The sequence below is a fragment of the Bos indicus genome, chromosome 19, assembly GCF_029378745.1.
Source record: "Bos indicus isolate NIAB-ARS_2022 breed Sahiwal x Tharparkar chromosome 19, NIAB-ARS_B.indTharparkar_mat_pri_1.0, whole genome shotgun sequence".
NCBI lineage: Eukaryota > Metazoa > Chordata > Mammalia > Artiodactyla > Bovidae > Bos > Bos indicus.
Genome location: NC_091778.1, coordinates 47,995,868 through 48,014,146, shown reverse-complemented (window position 1 = coordinate 48,014,146; position 18,279 = coordinate 47,995,868). Strand labels below are relative to the sequence as shown.

Sequence of the window (18,279 nt, the reverse complement as noted above, 5' to 3'; positions counted from 1 at the left end):
ATTAGCTTTAAAAATAGTATATATTCCAGGTTCTTAGATGTGAAATTTATCCTTGCTTGTTCATTTTAAATTATGATAATCTTTTATTGTTATCCTTTATAGAATTTTCTTATTACTAATATAATCACTATTATAATTATTTTAAATAAAATAAAGAAGAATCTTTTGGGATTAAAGTTTGTTCCTATTGAAGACAGATGCCATCATTTCCTTTACGTTGTGTGCCTCTAATTCACTCCATTGAGACTTGCTGGGCCCCTCAGACTGTTTTCCATTCTCTCTCAGATGATTCCACAGATGTACAAGGCAGTCCACCAGAATAAGATTAATAACTCTACACTTTAAATCACTGTGGTGGTATCTTTTATCATGTTTCAGGATATTAAGAAAACAGGGTAACCAAAAATATCTACATTTACTGCATTGGTAGATTAAAAGAGTTCTGAAAGTGTTTAAAGATCCTCTGATGCTGGGAAAGATTGAAGGCAAGAAGAGAAGGGGACAACAGAGGATGAGATGGTTGGATGGCATCATCGACTTAATGGACATGAGTTTGAACAAGCTCTGGGAGTTGGTGACGGACTGGGAAACCTGCATGCTGCAGTCCATGGGGTCGCAAAGAGTCAGACACGACTGAGTGACTGAACTGATCTGAACTGAAAGGGTCTAAAAAAGCAGACATAAAATCATTTTTGGAAAAACTGCCTGTTTCTTATTAAGTCAAAGGCCCCAAGAGCCTAGAACAGTGCCTGACACATCACAGGCAGTCAGTTAAAGTTTATAGACTGAAATAATGAAAGGTACTGGGGAAAGGAAAGCAAGGACTGGGGGGAAAGGATTATTGTGAGATTATATAAAATCATTTATGCAAAACTTTTGAAAATTGTAAAGCACTATAGAATTTTTTTAAAATTCCATTCAATTAAAAAAAAAAAAGAATGAAGGTACCACTTATTTGGAAAACCCCATATTCATTGACTTGGGTCAATCTTCCATATTTACTACTTCCTGAGCGGGGCAAGTGCCTCTCAAAATTTCCTGATTAATTTTTCTCAGCTCTACTAGTATAAGAAAAGTCTCCGTTCAGTTCAGTTCAGTCGCTCAGTCGTGTCCGACTCTTTGTGACCCCATGAACCGCAGCACACCAGGCCTCCCTGTCCATCACCAACTCCCGGAGTCCACCCAAAACCATGTCCATTGAGTCGGTGATGCCATCCAACCATCTCATCCTCTATCATCCCCTTCTCCTCCTGCCCTCAATCTTTCCCAGCATCAGGGTCTTTTCCAATGAGTCAACTCTTCGCATGAGGTGGCCAAAGTATTGGAGTTTCAGCTTCAGCATCAGTCCTTCCAATGAACACCCAGGACTGATCTCCTTTAGGATGGACTGGTTGGATCTCCTTGCAGTCCAAGGGACTCTCAACAGTCTTCTCCTCACAGTCTAACACATGCCAAATTTAATGCCAATTGGTAACTTCACTATACATCTTCTTAAGATCATTAATTCTGTAGTTCGTGGCAATATTAGTAGAGTGGTTGGAAGACAGTTTCTGGAGCCAGATTGCCTGTCTACTACTAGATCTCTGACTCTAGGCAAGCTACTTGTTTTCTCTGTGCCTTAGTTTCCTGATATATAAATTAAGCATTAAAATGAAACTTATAGAGTAGTTTGGAAAATGAAATGATATAGTAAACTGCTTAGAACAGTGCCTTGCACAAGTCAGGACTATGTAAGTGTTGCCTACTGCTATTTAATGCTGGATTAACAGTAGGGACTCGAGGATTGAAGTGTTGACACTAGTTATCTGAAATCTACAAAATCTCTAGTTCAGTAAATCCTCCACATTCTTAAAAAAAAAAAAAAAAAACACACAACAACCCAATGATTAAAGACTTGAGTATTCTTGTTAGACCTTGGCAGTTCCTATGGAGAGTGACACTTGTCATCTGTATTGGGCAGCCTTCTTGGTGATCTTTCCCGAGTGATAGTTACTTGGCTTCAGCTGTGCTGAAGGCCTCATTCTTTTTCTTCTTTTCATATATTATACATCATATCTTCAGTCATTCCAGCCCTGACACTGGCCTCATATCCAAAGTTTTGCTAAGGGGTATATTGATATCAAAACTCTCACCATCAACTGGTAGGTGGTCCTTTAGTTCCTGGATTTCTTCCTCTGTGAGTTCAATTCCCATGTTTTTAAGGCAAATGTCCACTTTATCTGAAGATACCTTTGTCCCTTAGGAAAGAAAGGGATGGATATTAGAAATATTTCTAGTGATGTAAAGAGTGGATTATTTTAGCTCATACTGAAGCATCAATAGTTATAAACAATAAAGAGCAAAGAACAAATGGCTGAAGTAAACGTGGTCTTGGTGTCTAAGTCAGAAATTCCTAAACCTTGATCTCTGGTATTTGGAAAACTTTTAAGAGAAGAAACTGAGGGGTTGGAGGTGTCTGATGTGTGTGTGTGTGTGTGTGTTAGTTGCTTAGTCGTGTCTGACTCTTTGCAACCCCATTGAGACTGTGGCTCACCAGGGCCCTCCATCCATGGGATTCTCCAGGCAAGAACACTGGAGTGGGTTGCCATTTCCTTCTCCAAAAGGAACTATAGAAAGAAAGAAAGTGAAGTCACTCAGTCATGTCCAGCTCTTTGAGACCCCATAGGCTGTAGCCTACCAGGCTCCTCCAGCCATGGAATTTTTCAGGCAAGATTACTGGAGTGGGTTGCCATTTCCTTCCAGGAGGTATCTGATAAGTCATGACAAAGACTTAAAATTAACCTTTATAAACATGTCTGTACAGTAGGATTTGAAACTTGCTAAATTGATGGAGAACTATCCATCCATCCATCCTGTCCATGGATTTACTCTATCATAATCCTATACATTTAATAACACACATTTCTAGGTACTGTCTCTGGAAAGTCAATATCAATATGACTGAAAGAGACCCAGTAATCTGAATGCTAAATCTTTCCCTCTTCCCCAGTTATTCTGATATACAACTTTATTTGGGAACCAAAGCTTTGGGTTTACTGTAGTTAAACAATTTTGGTGAATGTACAGTACTTAAGGCATATAAAGAATAAATACTGAATTAATAACTGGGACAGCAGGATTAATAATCTGAAATATGTAAAATAGAGTTTTTGAAAATAAGAACAAAGCTCAATGTCCTCAGTTTTAATTGCCTTTTCATCATACTTCTCACTCACCTTCAAGAGACCTCAATTCTTTCATCAACCTATTCATATACACTCTTCTTTTGGCTGCAAGAAAGGGAAAAATCCAAGGATCAGACAGCAGTGTAGATATTTTAAAATAGAATAAAACATGCATAATTTTAGAAATACAAAGACTTGCATGTTTTATTCAAGACATTTTTTTATTATTTTGGAAACAGCTCTCAACTTGGTAAAATCATTTTGGTGGGGAGGGCATGAGACATTCTGTAATTAGTGCATATTAGTCATGTAAGTCCATAGTCTCAAGTTTCCTTGAAGGTCACTGTGATTTTTTTCCCCACTGTGATATTTTTAATGCTCACCATCAACTGGAAGATTGTTCAATAGTTCCATGCCTTTATCTTCTGTGAGCTCTATGCCCATATTTTCCAGAAAATTTTCCAGGTTACTAGTATCAACTTTCTCACCTTTAAAATGTAAAACATGGTAATGATTGACAATTTGAAGAATGATGATTCTTTATTATTAAAAAAATCCCTATATTGTCTTTGTCAATTTAGCAATGAAGCAAACCTGGCGAGAATGCAAACTACTGCTAAGACATGATCTTAGGGCATTTTGGCTAAACAAAGGTGACCAAAGTTAGGCTGCAAGTCAGTAGATGGAAACATTCATCAGTAAATAGGTAGAATGAGAGAATATATCAGTAAGGAAATAACTGCTATTAAAATAAAATTTTAGGCATGCATTAAAATCCCGGTTTTGCAGTCTTTTTGATCATGTGTCATGGAACTATACCGGGCTTTTCTCCAGGGCCTTCTTTCTTTTTACAAAATTTATTTATTTTTTAATTGAAGGACAATTGCTTTACAGAATTGTTGTTTTCTGTCAAACCTGAACATGAATCAGCCATAGGTATACATATATCCCCTCCCTCTTGAACCTCCCTCCCTTCTCCCTCTCTATCCTACCCCTCTAGGTTAATACAGAACCCCTGTTTGAGTTTCCTAAGACCTACAGAAAATTCCTGATGGCTATCTATTTTACACATGGTAATAAAAGTTTCCATGTTGCTCTCTCCATACATCTCACCCTCTCCTCCCCTCTCCCCATGTCCATAAGTCTGTTCTCTATGTCTGTTTCTCCATTGCTGCCTGCAAATACATTCTTCAGTATCATCTTTCTAGATTCCGTATATATGTGTTAGTATATGATACTTTTCTCTTTCTGACTTACTTCACTCTGTATAATAAGCTCTAGGTTCCTCCAACTCATTAGAACTGACTCAAATGTATTCCTTTTTTATGGCAGAGTAATATTCCATTGTGTATATGTACCACAACTTCTTTATCCATTCATCTGTCAATGGACATCTAGGTTGCTTTCATGTTCTAGCTATTGTAAATAGTGTTGCAATGAACAATGGGATACATGTGTCTTTTTCAGTTTTGGTTTCCTCAGTCTGCTAACCTCATCAAGCTTTTGACAGACATGGACCACCTTTTCCCTCAAGGTTATTATTCTAACCATATTTTTTATTTGTATCATTTCCGTTCTCAAAAGGTAAGGATCTCAAAAATGTATACCCTCTCTATATTCTGTTTTACCATTCTAATTTTTCTTCCCATTCAGTTCAGTTCAGTTCAGTCACTCAGTCGTGTCTGACTCTTTGCGACCCCATGAATCGCAGCACGCCAGGCCTCCCTGTCCATCACCAACTCCCAGAGTTCACTCAGACTCACATCCATCGAGTCAGTGATGCCATCCAGCCATCTCATCCTCCGTCATCCCCTTCCCCTCCTGCCCCCAGTCCCTCCCAACATCAGAGTCTTTTCCAATGAGTCAACTCTTCGCATGAGGTGGCCAAAGTACTGGAGTTTCAGCTTTAGCATCAGTCCTTCCAAAGAAATCCCAGGGCTGATCTCCTTCAGAATGGAATGGTTGGATCTCCTTACAGTCCAAGGGACTCTCAAGAGTCTTCTCCAACACCACAGTTCAAAAGCTTCAATTCTTTGGTGCTCAGCCTTCTTCACAGTCCAACTCTCACATCCATACATGACCACAGGAAAAACCATAGCCTTGACTAGATGGACCTTTATGGCAAAGTAATGTCTCTGCTTTTGAATATGCTATCTAGCTTGGACAAAACTTTCCTTCCAAGGAGTAAGTGTCTTATAATTTCATGGCTGCAGTCACCATCTGTAGTGATTTTGGAGCCCAGAAAAATAAAGTCTGACACTGTTTCCACTGTTTCCCCATCTATTTCCCATGAAGTGGTGGGACAGGATGCCATGATCTTGGTTTTCTGAATGTTGAGCTTTAAGCCAACTCTTTCACTCTCCACTTTTACTTTCATCAAGAGGCTTCTGAGTTCCTTTTCACTTTCTGCCATAAGGGTGGTGTCATCTGCATATCTGAGGTTATTGATATTTCTCCCGGCAATCTTGATTCCAGCTTGTGTTTCTTCCAGCCCAGTGTTTCTCATGATATACTCTGAATATAAGTTAAATAAACAGGGTGACAATATACAGCCTTGATGAACTCCTTTTCCTATTTGGAACCAGTCTGTTGTTCCATGTCCAGTTCTAACTGTTGTTTCCTGACCTGCATATCGATTTCTCAAGAGGCAGGTCAGGTGGTCTGGTATTCCCATCTCTTTCAGAATTTTCCACAGTTTATTGTGATCCACACAGTCACAGGCTTTGGCATAGTCAATAAAGCAGAAATAGATGTTTTTCTGGAACTCTCTTGCTTTTTCCATGATCCAGTGGATGTTGGCAATTTGATCTCTGGTTCCTCTGCCTTTTCTAAAACCAGCTTGAACATCAGGAAGTTCATGGTTCACGTATTGTTGAAGCCTGGCTTGGAGAATTTTGAGCATTACTTTACTAGCATGTGAGATGAGTGCAATTGTGCAGTAGTTTGAGCATTCTTTGGCATTGCCTTTCTTTGGGATTGGAATGAAAACGGACCTTTTCCAGTCCTGTGGCCACTGCTGAGTTTTCCAAATTTGTTGGCATATTGAGTGCAGCACTTTCACACCATCATCTTTCAGGATTTGAAATAGCTCAACTGGAATTCCATCACCTCCACTAGCTTTGTTCATAGTGATGCTTTCTAAGGCCCACTTGACTTCACATTCCAGGATGTCTGGCTCTAGGTGAGTGATCACACCATCGTGATTATCTGGGTCGTGAAGATCTTTTTTGTATAGTTCTTCTGTGTATTCTTGCCACCTCTTCTTGATATCTTCTGCTTCTGTTAGGTCCATACCATTTCTGCCCTTTATCGAGCCCATCTTTGCATGAAATGTTCCCTTGGTATCTCTGATTTTCTTGAAGAGATCTCTAGTCTTTCCCATTCTGTTGTTTTCCTCTATTTCTTTGCATTGATTGCTGAGGAAGGCTTTCTTACCTCCTCTTGCTATTCTTTGGAACTCTGCATTCAGATGTTTATATATCTCCTTTTCTCCTTTGCTTTTCACTTCTCTTCTTTTCACAGCTATTTGTAAGGCCTCCCCAGACAGCCATTTTGCTTTTTTGCATTTCTTTTCTATGGGAATGGTCTTGATCCCTGTCTCCTGTACAATGTCACAAACCTCATTCCATAGTTCATCAGGCACTCTATCTATCAGATCTAGGCCCTTAAATCTATTTCTCACTTCCACTGTATAATCATAAGGGATTTGATTTAGGTCATACCTGAATGGTCTAGTGGTTTTCCCTACTTTCTTCAATTTAAGTCTGAATTTGATAATAAGGAGCTCATGATCCTTCCTATAGTGCCCTTTTGGACTCATATGTCATTAAATTTCAATTTCTCTATATTGTCAATCTCTTTGTAGACTCTTACCTTCTTTCTTAATTTCACCTTTTCCTAATAGACTTTTCTATTATTATTATTTATTTTAATTTTTTAGTTAGAGAAAACTGCTCATTATTCTATATCCCATTTCCTTAGGGCTTGGCATTCTCCTGGATTTTGGTTGTTGCTTTCTAACTATGCTCAAACCTTTCCTCTTTTGAGATTTATGAAACACTTTCTTTTTATTGTCACTTAATTGATTTCTTGGTTCTGTCAGGAGCTTATATCCTATTACTCACAGTCTTTCTCGGCACTCAAACTCCTAGCATCGTTACAGTGAATTCCAGTGTTTATTCGGAGGGCTCATTCAACAACTTATTCTCCAGATCTCTGATCTCCTTATCCTCAGACTTATCTCATACATTCTATAATAGTTAACTGACATGGACATACCCTTGACTTTGCTATCACCTGGAAGTTTTTAAAACCTTAAATTCAGAACTTCATATTTGCTCCCCTCATTTACTTCCCTACTCCTACCACACGTTATAATCTCTGTAGAGCCCTTCATTCCACCCCCTCACTTTTCTCTAAGTTCATAATTTCCATTATAATTTCCATTTTCACTTCCTTCCCTATCTGCCCATACTCGACCACCTAATCACTCTCTTGACTACACTTTCATGTCTTTATGCTTTCATTCTTTTGGCACATCAGCCTTGAGAAACCCCTAACTTGGTCCACCTGAAGAATACCATAATCATGGGAAAAGTTACTTATTTATGATAACTGACCTTATTTGACTCTTGGCAGTTCTCTGCAGTGCTTTCGTATATTTCTCTAGTTCCTATTTTCTACCAAAGTAATCTGAAACCAGCAATGTCCATGCATGCTAAGTCATTTCAGTTGTGTCTGACTCTGCAACCCTATGGACTGTAGCCCGCCAGGCTCCTCTGTCCATGGGATTCTCCAGGCAAGAATACTGGAGTGGGTTGCCATGTCGTTCTCCAGGGGATCTTCCCAACCCAGGGATTGAACCCACATCTCTTATGTCTCCTTCTTTGGCAGGTGGTTTTTTTTGGGCCACCTGGAAAGCCCAAAATCAGCAATACTTTTTTTGAAGTTCCCTACCCAGCGTCCGAGGTCAGGGGTGGCGATGAGAGGAGTTACCCCGCGTCTGAGGTCAGGGGCAGCGACGAGAAGAGTTACCCTGCGTCCGAGGCCAGCGGCGGCGGGTGGGAGGACCAACCTCACGTCCAAGGAGCTGTGGCTGCGCGGGCGCAGGAGGGCCTAGAGGAGCTATCCCACGTTGAAGGTCAGGAAGGGTGGCGGTGAGGTGATAACCCTCGTCCAAGGTAAGGAGCAATGGCTGTGCTTTGCTGGAGCAGCCGTGAAGAGATATCCCGTGCCCAAGGTAAGAGAAACCCAAGTAAGACGGTAGGTGTTGCAAGAGGGCATCAGAGGGCAGACACACTGAAACCATACTCACAGAAAACTAGTCAATCTAATCACACTAGGACCACAGCCTTGTCTAACCCAATGAAACTAAGCCATGCCCCTGGGGCAACCCAAGACGGGCGGGTCATGGTGGAGAGATTTGACAGAATGTGGTCCACTGGAGAAGGGAATGGCAAACCACTTCAGTATTCTTGCCTTGAGAACTCCATGAACAGTATGAAAGGCAAAATGATAGGATACTGAAAGAGAAACTCCCCAGGTCAATAGGTGCCCAGTATGCTACTGGAGATCAGTGGAGAAATAACTCCAGAAAGAATGAAGGGATGGAGCCAAAGCAAAAACAATACCCAGCTGTGGATGTGACTGGTGATAGAAGCAAGGTCCAATGCTGTAAAGAGCAATATTGCATAGGAACCTGGAATGTCAGGTCCATGAATCAAGGCAAATTGGAAGTGGTCAAACAAGAGATGGCAAGAGTGAATGTCAACATTCTAGGAATCAGCGAACTGAAATGGACTGGAATGGGTGAATTGAACTCAGATGACCATTACATCTACTACTGTGGGCAGGAATCCCTCAGAAGAAATGGAGTGGCCATCATGGTCAACAAAAGAGTCCAAAATGCAGTACACTTGGATGCAATCTCAAAAACAACAGAATGATCTCTGTTTGTTTCCAAGGCAAACCATTCAATATCACAGTAATCCAAGTCTATGCCCCAACCAGTAATGCTGAAGAAGCTGAAGTTGAACGGTTCTATGAAGACCTACAAGACCTTTTAGAACTAACACCCAAAAAAGATGTCCTTTTCATTATAGGGGACTGGAATGCAAAAGTAGGAAGTCAAGAAACACCTGAAGTAACAGGCAAATTTGGCCTTGGAATACGGAATGAAGCAGGGCAAAGACTGATAGAGTTTTGCCAAGAAAATGCACTGGTCATAGCAAACACCCTCTTCCAACAACACAAGAGAAGACTCTACACATGGACATCACCAGATGGTCAACACCGAAATCAGATTGATTATATTCTTTGCAGCCAAAGATGGAGAAGCTCTATACAGTCAGCAAAAACAAGACCGGGAGCTGACTGTGGCTCAGACCATGAACTCCTTATTGCCAAATTCAGACTTAAATTGAAGAAAGTAGGGAAAACCACTAGACCATTCAGGTATGACCTAAATCAAATCCCTTATGATTATACAGTGGAAGTGAGAAATAGATTTAAGGGCCTAGATCTGATAGATAGAGTGCCTGATGAACTATGGAATGAGGTTCGTGACATTGTACAGGAGACAGGGATCAAGACCATTCCCATAGAAAAGAAATGCAAAAAAGCAAAATGGCTGTCTGGGGAGGCCTTACAAATAGCTGTGAAAAGAAGAGAAGTGAAAAGCAAAGGAGAAAAGGAAAGATATAAACATCTGAATGCAGAGTTCCAAAGAATAGCAAGAAGAGGTAAGAAAGCCTTCTTCAGCAATCAATGCAAAGAAATAGAGGAAAACACCAGAATGGGAAAGACTAGGGATCTCTTCAAGAAAATCAGAGATACCAAAGGAACATTTCATGCAAAGATGAGCTCTATAAAGGACAGAAATGGTATGGACCTAACAGAAGCAGAAGATATCAAGAAGAGATGGCAAGAATATACAGAAGAACTGTACAAAAAAGATCTTCACGACCCAGATAATCACGATGGTGTGATCACTCACCTAGAGCCAGACATCCTGGAATGTGAAGTCAAGTGGGCCTTAGAAAGCATCACTATGAACAAAGCTAGTGGAGGTGATGGAATTCCAGTTGAGCTATTTCAAATCCTGAAAGATGATGGTGTGAAAGTGCTGCACTCAATATGCCAACAAATTTGGAAAACTCAGCAGTGGCCACAGGACTGGAAAAGGTCCGTTTTCATTCCAATCCCAAAGAAAGGCAATGCCAAAGAATGCTCAAACTACCGCACAATTGCACTCATCTCACACGATAGTAAAGTAATGCTCAAAATTCTCCAAGCCAGGCTTCAACCATACGTGAACCATGAACTTCCTGATGTTCAAGCTGGTTTTAGAAAAGGCAGAGGAACCAGAGATCAAATTGCCAACATCCACTGGATCATGGAAAAAGCAAGAGAGTTCCAGAAAAACATCTATTTCTGCTTTATTGACTATGCCAAAGCCTTTGACTGGGTGGATCACAATAAACTGTGGAAAATTCTGAAAGAGATGGAATTACCAGACCACCTGATCTGCCTCTTGAGAAGAAGCAACAGTTAGAACTGGACATGGAACAACAGACTGGTTCCAAATAGGAAAAGGAGTTTGTCAAGGCTGTATATTGTCACCCTGTTTATTTAACTTATATGCAGAGTACCTCATGAGAAACGCTGGACTGGTAGAAACACAAGCTGGAATCAAGATTGCCGGGAAAAATATCAATACCTCAGATATGCTGATGACACCACCCTTATGGCAGAAAGTGAAGAGGAACTCAAAAGCCTCTTGATGAAAGTGAAAGTGGAGAGTGAAAAAGTTGGCTTAAAGCTCAACATTCAGAAAACGAAGATCATGGCATCTGGTCTCACCACTTCATGGGAAATAGATGGGGAAACAGTGGAAACAGTGTCAGACTTTATTTTTCTGGGCTCCAAAGTCACTGCAGATGGTGACTGCAGCCATGAAATTAAAAGACGCTTATTCCTTGGAAGGAAAGTTATGACCAAGCTAGATAGCATATTCAAAAGCAGAGACATTACTTTGCCAACAACGGTTCGTCTAGTCAAGGCTATGGTTTTTCCTGTGGTCATGTATGGATGTGAGAGTTGGACTGTGAAGAAGGCTGAGCGCCGAAGAATTGAAGCTTTTGAACTGTGGTGTTGGAGAAGACTCTTGAGAGTCCTTTGGACTCTCCATTCTGAAGGAGATCAGCCCTGGGATTTCTTTGGAAGGAATGATGCTAAAGCTGAAACTCCAGTACTTTGGCCACCTCATGCGAAGAGTTGACTCATTGGAAAAGACCCTGATGCTGGGAGGGATTGGGGGCAGGAGGAGAAGGGGACGACAGAGGATGAGATGGCTGGATGGCATCACCGACTCGATGGACATGAATTTGAGTGAACTCTGGTGGTTGGTGATGGACAGGGAGGCCTGGCGTGCTGCGATTCATGGGGTCGCAAAGAATAGGACACGACTGAGCGACTGATCTGATCTGACCCCACTACTGTGCCTTTTTTTTTTTTCAGTAGATGATTTTGTTTTCCACTTTATGGAGAAAACTGAAGCTCTGAGGTAAATTCCTTTGAATTTAACTCCACATTTACACAGATTCTCTTTCTGACTTGAGGTCTGACTGACTCAGAGAAAAGAGGTGGTTTCAGATTCTTACCCACATATTCAACCGCCTAGCATTCAATTTCCCATAGATGTCTAACAGGAATCCCAAACTCAATATGACCAAAATGAAGACTGTATCTTTGTTCCTAAGTCTGTTTTGCTGAAGTTTTTATTTTGGTAAATGTCATTACCACCTACCCAACTACCCAAGTCAGAAACTAAGGAGTCAATCTTCACTCCATCCTTTTGCTTTATTTCCATAGCTCATGAGTAGCCAAATCCTATAGATTCTACACCTGTAACATCTCTTACATATGCCCCTTTCTTTCAAGTCTCATAAATAATGTTTAGTTCTGCCCTTTATTGTCTTTGGCCTGAACAGTTACAATCTGCTTCGTAACTAATCTCCCTGACTCTATTCTAGCACACAAATCTCCATCCATCATTTATTCTTCAGCTTGAGTAATCTTTCTAATTTGCAAATCTAATCACATAGTCCCATGTTTAAAACCCTGGAATGACTCCCCACTCAGCACAGAACGAAATTCACACTCCTTTATTTGGTATCCAAGGTCCTCCACAATTTGTTTCCTGTATTAGTTTCCTGATGTTGCTATATGTTACAAATTACCAAAATCTTGGTGATCTAAAACAACATGGATTTGTTTCTTGTGCAGTTCTGGGGGTCAGAGGTCTGAGTCAGTCCCACTGGAGTACCATCAAGGTATCAGCAAGGCTGGCTCCTTCAGGAGGCTCTAGAGAGAGAATCCGTTCCCTTACATTTTCCATGTCTAGAGGCCACTTACTTTCCTTGATTCATGACCCCTCTTCCATCTTTAAAGTCAGCAGTATAGCATCTGGCTTCCACTGCTGCATTGCCTTCTACTTTTTCTGTCATCAAATTTCACTTTGCTTCCTTCTTCTAGGATATTTGTGATTACATTTAGGGTCAGCTAGATAATCAAGGATATTTTCTCCATCTCCAGATCATCCTTAGTCACATTTCCACATATATGGTCTTTTGCCACATAAGGTTAACAGCCACAAGTTCTGCCCATCCCACTCTGTCTGGCAAAACTGACTCACCTTTCAAGGATCAGCTCAGGGTTGCCCATACTATTAAAGCATTCACCAGTTTCTCCTCCTCAGGTTCAAGTGACCATTCTGCTCTTCCTTTGCTTTGTATAGGTTTTAAACAAAGCACCTATAACATTTTATTGCATTGCTTTATAGTTTTTCCCTTGCCCCGACTACATAAGCTCCTGGAAGTTTGGTTTTTATGTATCTATACTTAGAATATAGTAGATGCTTAACAAGGAGTTAATAAAAATCTAACTTACCTGTAAAAAAGTTTCCTTCATCCATTACCACACTCACGTCTACTTTCCCCTCATCTGTAAGAGAAGACAGAATTGTATGCATAAAGACAATAAAAGAGAGAAATGGAAGACAGATATAAGTTATACGCTGAAGAAAAACATGAAATTCAGCAAATATTATGGTTTGCTTTAGAGTTTTATCCTATTGTCATTCCAAATGGATAGTGTGGAAAGACAAACCTCTTGATTATAAGGAGGATACTTTTTTTTTTTAATTTTTTATTCCTTTATTTCTCATGTGTTCCCCATCCTGAACGCTCCTCCCTCCTCCCTCCTCCCTCCCCATACCATCCCTCTGGGTCGTCCCAGTGCACCAGCCCCAAGCATCCAGCATCGTGCATTGAACCTGGACTGGCATCTCGTTTCATACATGACATTTCACATGTTTCAGTGCCATTCTCCCAAATCTTCCCACCCTCTCCCTCTCCCACAGAGTCCATAAGCCTGGTCTATACATCAGTGTCTCTTTTGCTGTCTCATATACAGGGTTATCGTTACCATCTTTCTAAATTCCATATATATGCGTTAGTATACTGTATTGGTGTTTTTCCTTCTGGCTTACTTCACTCTGTATAATAGGCTCCAGTTTCATCCACCTCATTAGAACTGATTCAAATGTATTCTTTTTAATGGCTGAGTAATACTCCATTGTGTATATGTACCACTGCTTTCTTATCCATTCATCTGCTGATGGACATCTAGGTTGCTTCCATGTCCTGGCTATTATAAACAGTGCTGCGATGAACATTGGGGTACACGTGTCTCTTTCAATTCTGGTTTCCTCAGTGTGTGTGCCCAGCAGTGGGATTGCTGGATCATAAGGCAGTTCTATTTCCAGTTTTTTAAGGAATCTCCACACTGTTCTCCATAGTGACTGTACTAGTTTGCATTCCCACCAACAGTGTAAGAGGGTTCCCTTTTCTCCACACCCTCTCCAGCATTTATTATTTGTAGACTTTTGGATCGCAGCCATTCTGACTGGTGTGAAATGGTATCTCATAGTGGTTTTGATTTGCATTTCTCTGATAATGAGTGATGTTGAGCATCTTTTCATGTGTTTGTTAGCCATCTGTATGTCTTCTTTGGAGAAATGTCTATTTAGTTCTTTGGCCCATTTTTTGATTGGGTCATTTATTTTTTATAAGGAGGATACTTAACTCACACTTCCAACTTCACTTTTATTCTATTAAGATAAACTCTACATGGTAGAATGGTGGACTGACATTTAAAAAGTCACCTTCTCTACTTTCAGATCTGGAAAAATTCTTTTTTTTTTATTGATGATAAGGTTAATAAGCATCTTAAAAGGGGCAAATGCTCAAGTAGGAAAGATTTGACTTGGAGCATTGAAAATACCTATTTTGGGGGACTTCTCTGGCAGCCCAGTGGTTAAGACTCCATGCTTCCACTGCATGGGTTTGATACCTGGCTGGGGAACTAATATCCTACCTGTGATGCAACGTGGCCAAAACAAAACAAACCAAAACAACTTATTTTTTTGCTCAATCCACAGGTAACACTTAGCTGTATTCGGGGACTATCCATACTCAGTATTTAAAAAAAAAGAGCTTCGATCAACCTGACTGAACTTTAATAAGCAGTTTAAAAATCTTTATTTGTATTTTCCTTTTAAATGGGGGTATTTAGAAGGAACAGCCTGATGGATGAACAGTGTCTCACAGGAAGCTGTCTGTTCTCATGTATTTCAGTTAGTTCTACAGAAGACTCATGAATAGCCTGAAACAGGTCTCTAATGTTATTTCCCGTGGGCTCATTGACCTCAGAATTGGTACTCCAGGAGTTGGCTGATACGTCCATGACCAAAACCACTGTTGTGGCATTCTAGTAACGTTTAAAATACCTAGAAAATACGATAAAAAATATATCTACATCCTTTTACAGGCAGGTCAAAAATACTGGGAAACTATATATTTCCAGTAATAAAGAAAAAATTATCCTGTGGAAAATGTCCATTTCTCTGGCCAGAGCAAAGGCATACTTAAGTGGCATTGTGTCGACATGAATATATATGGGTCATTATAATTACCAGTAACAAAATCTACTATTAAATGCCTACTATGTGTTAGGCCCTATCCTAGAAACTTACAACATTTAGGAAAGGTAACTATTACATTCTTCTTCTTTTTTTAAGAAACTAAGACTCAGAGGGATTAATTTGAACAATCTTGCACAGACAGAGCTGAGATTTAAGTCTGTGTCTTATTCCAAATTTCAAATTCTTTCCATAATTCCATATAATCAGTAGAGCCAGTGGGATAAAGTCCAGGTTTTTACTGTTTTTCTCAAAGGGCTCTGTTATCTTGCAAACTTTTCCCAGTGGATACTTGTGGGCCTCACTATTAGGGGTTACTCTAACACATGCTAGGTGTGACAGTTATAAAGGAAAATTATTTTGGAACTATTTCTTCATTTTGAACTTGTTTCTCGTAGTTCAGAATTCATCCTAGCTAAATTTTTTCCTCTTTTTCTTAAGACTACTTTCCTCCTTAGTCTATTTGCTTACTTTCAAACTTTCCTTATCAAATATTCCCTCCATTTATTTATTTATTTTGCTTCTCCTTTTGGTCTGCTAATAATCTTTACACTGCTCTGGCACAATGCTAAACTTTGCTAAATCTGTGGACAGCTAACTTCCTAGGGAAAGTCAAGTAAGATAAATTATCAGAGTACTCATTTCCAAACATCTTTATACATATTTCTAGTTCAAAGTCCTATAGATATCTCAAATTCAAAATGTGTAAAACTGAAACTATTCTTTTGATATCGTAACCTGAATCTTTCCTGAATTCTCAAATTGGCTACGATACAGTTTATGATTTAGTCACAAGGAGATGTCTGCTTCCTAAAAAAAATGTTTTAAAGCTAAACTTTATTATTAGTTTTGGCCACATGGTATGTGGGATCTTTGTTCCTGGCCAGGGATGGAAACCATGGCCTCTGCATTAGAAGTGTAGAGACTTGACCACTGGACCTCCAGGGAAGACTCTAAAATTTTTCTTCTTTTTCACAACTCACCTGTAATCAGTCACTTAAGCCCTATCCATTTTAATTTTAAAATGTTTCCCAAATCAGTCCATGATGACTAATCCATCACTAACTTCACTTCACTTGCCCAGGCCCTTATCACCTCTTGTTGGAACATAGCAATACGTTTTGAGTCTTTCTTTCCAATAGTGCCCTCTATGTTGCCATCAGCACCGACTTCCAAAAGTGAAATATTCTAGATACACTACTGCCTATAGCATGAAGGCTAAAATTGAAGGGAGAAACAGACAAGTAAAGTATAATACTTGGAGAGTTCAATATCAAATTTTTGATAATGGCTAGAACACCTAAATAGAAAAACAGTAGAATAAAGAAGACAAACAATATTATCAATCATAAAACATCCTCCAGGATACACCATTATGCTAGGTCATAAAAACGTCTCATTCAGTTCTGAGATCACAGGAAGTATGTTCTCTGACTACAGTGGAATTAATTCAAAATCAATAGTAGAAGGAAATTTAAGAAAATATTTGGAAATTAAAAACACATTTTAAGATAACCCATGGATCAAAAAATCACAATGGGAAATTAGAAAGTATTTCTAGTTGAATGAAAATGAAACTGTATGAAAACTTTTGGATTACAGTTGAAAACAATTGTTAGAAAAAAAGAAAAATCTGAAATTAATAATCTAAATTTTCATTTTAAGAATCTAGAAAACAAAGAGAAAACTAAATCCAATGTAAACTGAAAGAAGGAAATAATAGAGATTAGAAGTGAAATCAATAAAGTGGAAAGCCAAAAATCAGTAGGGAAAATTGATGTTGGCTCTTTGGAAAAATCAACAAAATTGTCAAATTCTTAGCTAGACTAGCCAACTAAAAAGAGATAAGACAGATCAAAATCAGGAGACCATCACTAACTTTACAGAAACTAAGAGGATTATAAAGAAATGCTATAAATAACTTCATGTCAACAAAATTAGACAATTTAGATTAAATGGGCAAATTCCTAGAAAAGGCACAAATTTCCAAAATAACTCAACAGAAAGAAGGCTAAAACTCTAATGCCTGGTTTAAGGTTCTAGTCTTGGCAGCCTTCCTTTCCAGCATGTTTTCTGCAACTTTATGACATGAAGTGTATATCCTGCTGCTGCTGCTGCTAAATCTCTTCAGTCGTGTCCAGCTCTGTGTGACCCCATATCCTAGCCGTAGAGAAATACTTGCTAGTTCCCTAACCATGTGATTTTACATGATTTTATGCTTTTTCATGCACTGCTTTTCCTCATCTAGGATTTTTTTTTAATGAAGAATTTCTACACACCTGATAAAGTTTTCTCTGATCCTTTTCTTGGCAAACTTAGTTTTTTCCTCCTTTAGAATTTTAATGAAAACATTTTTATTATTCTAACACAACCACATAGCCATTATGAGGACCTGTTAACATGCAAGCCTCTTTACTAGACTGTGAACTTTTGAGGACACTGTCGCTTTTATATTTCTAATAGCTTATGTATATCATCCTTCATTTTTATATTTTTAATAGCTTATGTATATTAGGCACTCAATAAGGTCCACTGCACAAACTGATGCATTCTTGAGGACTGGGCCCTTATCTCTTGTTTTTTAGTATATCTGCACAACTTTAAATATACTCTCAGCAATTCTCACATATGAATCAAAAATTCCACCAGGAGCAGCTCACCATCCACGGGCAAGTTGTTCAGCAGGTCTTTATGTTCTTCTTCTTCTATCTTAAAGCCCATATTTTCCATGAAGGAGTCCAGCTTATTAACATTAAGATCCACTCCTTAGGTAAAAATAAAATGGGAATGAGAAAAACAAACAATAATGACAAAGTGAAAAGTGCTAGACATATCTATGCATTAATTAGAGAGTAAAAAATCAAAGGAACAATAAAGTTATTTAAGAATCAGGAACAGAGAGTAAGGACCTAGAACCACTCATTTCCGTAGCAATAACATCAATTATTTTGGAAATTTTTTTTTTTTGTCTTTTTTTTAAAAATTTTATTTTATTTTTAAACTTTACATAACTGTATTAGTTTTGCCAAATATCAAAATGAATCCGCCACAGGCACACACGTGTTCCCCATCCTG

The 18,279-nt window shown here is 39.1% G+C and overlaps 1 protein-coding gene across 2 annotated transcripts in view; it reads right to left on the bottom strand.

Moving 5' to 3' along the window:
• The window catches only part of EFCAB3 (EF-hand calcium binding domain 3), a 149,510-nt gene that overhangs the window by 89,130 nt on the left and 42,101 nt on the right, over nucleotides 1–18,279 (bottom strand). For both annotated transcript variants that reach the window (XM_070773709.1, XM_070773710.1), the window contains 5 exons: nucleotides 17,865–17,969; nucleotides 13,113–13,166; nucleotides 3,548–3,652; nucleotides 3,216–3,269; nucleotides 2,133–2,237 (listed from right to left, as the gene is read on the bottom strand). In XM_070773709.1, coding sequence (XP_070629810.1) covers nucleotides 2,133–2,237; nucleotides 3,216–3,269; nucleotides 3,548–3,652; nucleotides 13,113–13,166; nucleotides 17,865–17,969 — 423 coding nt within the window. The remainder of the gene's footprint in view (nucleotides 1–2,132; nucleotides 2,238–3,215; nucleotides 3,270–3,547; nucleotides 3,653–13,112; nucleotides 13,167–17,864; nucleotides 17,970–18,279) is intronic.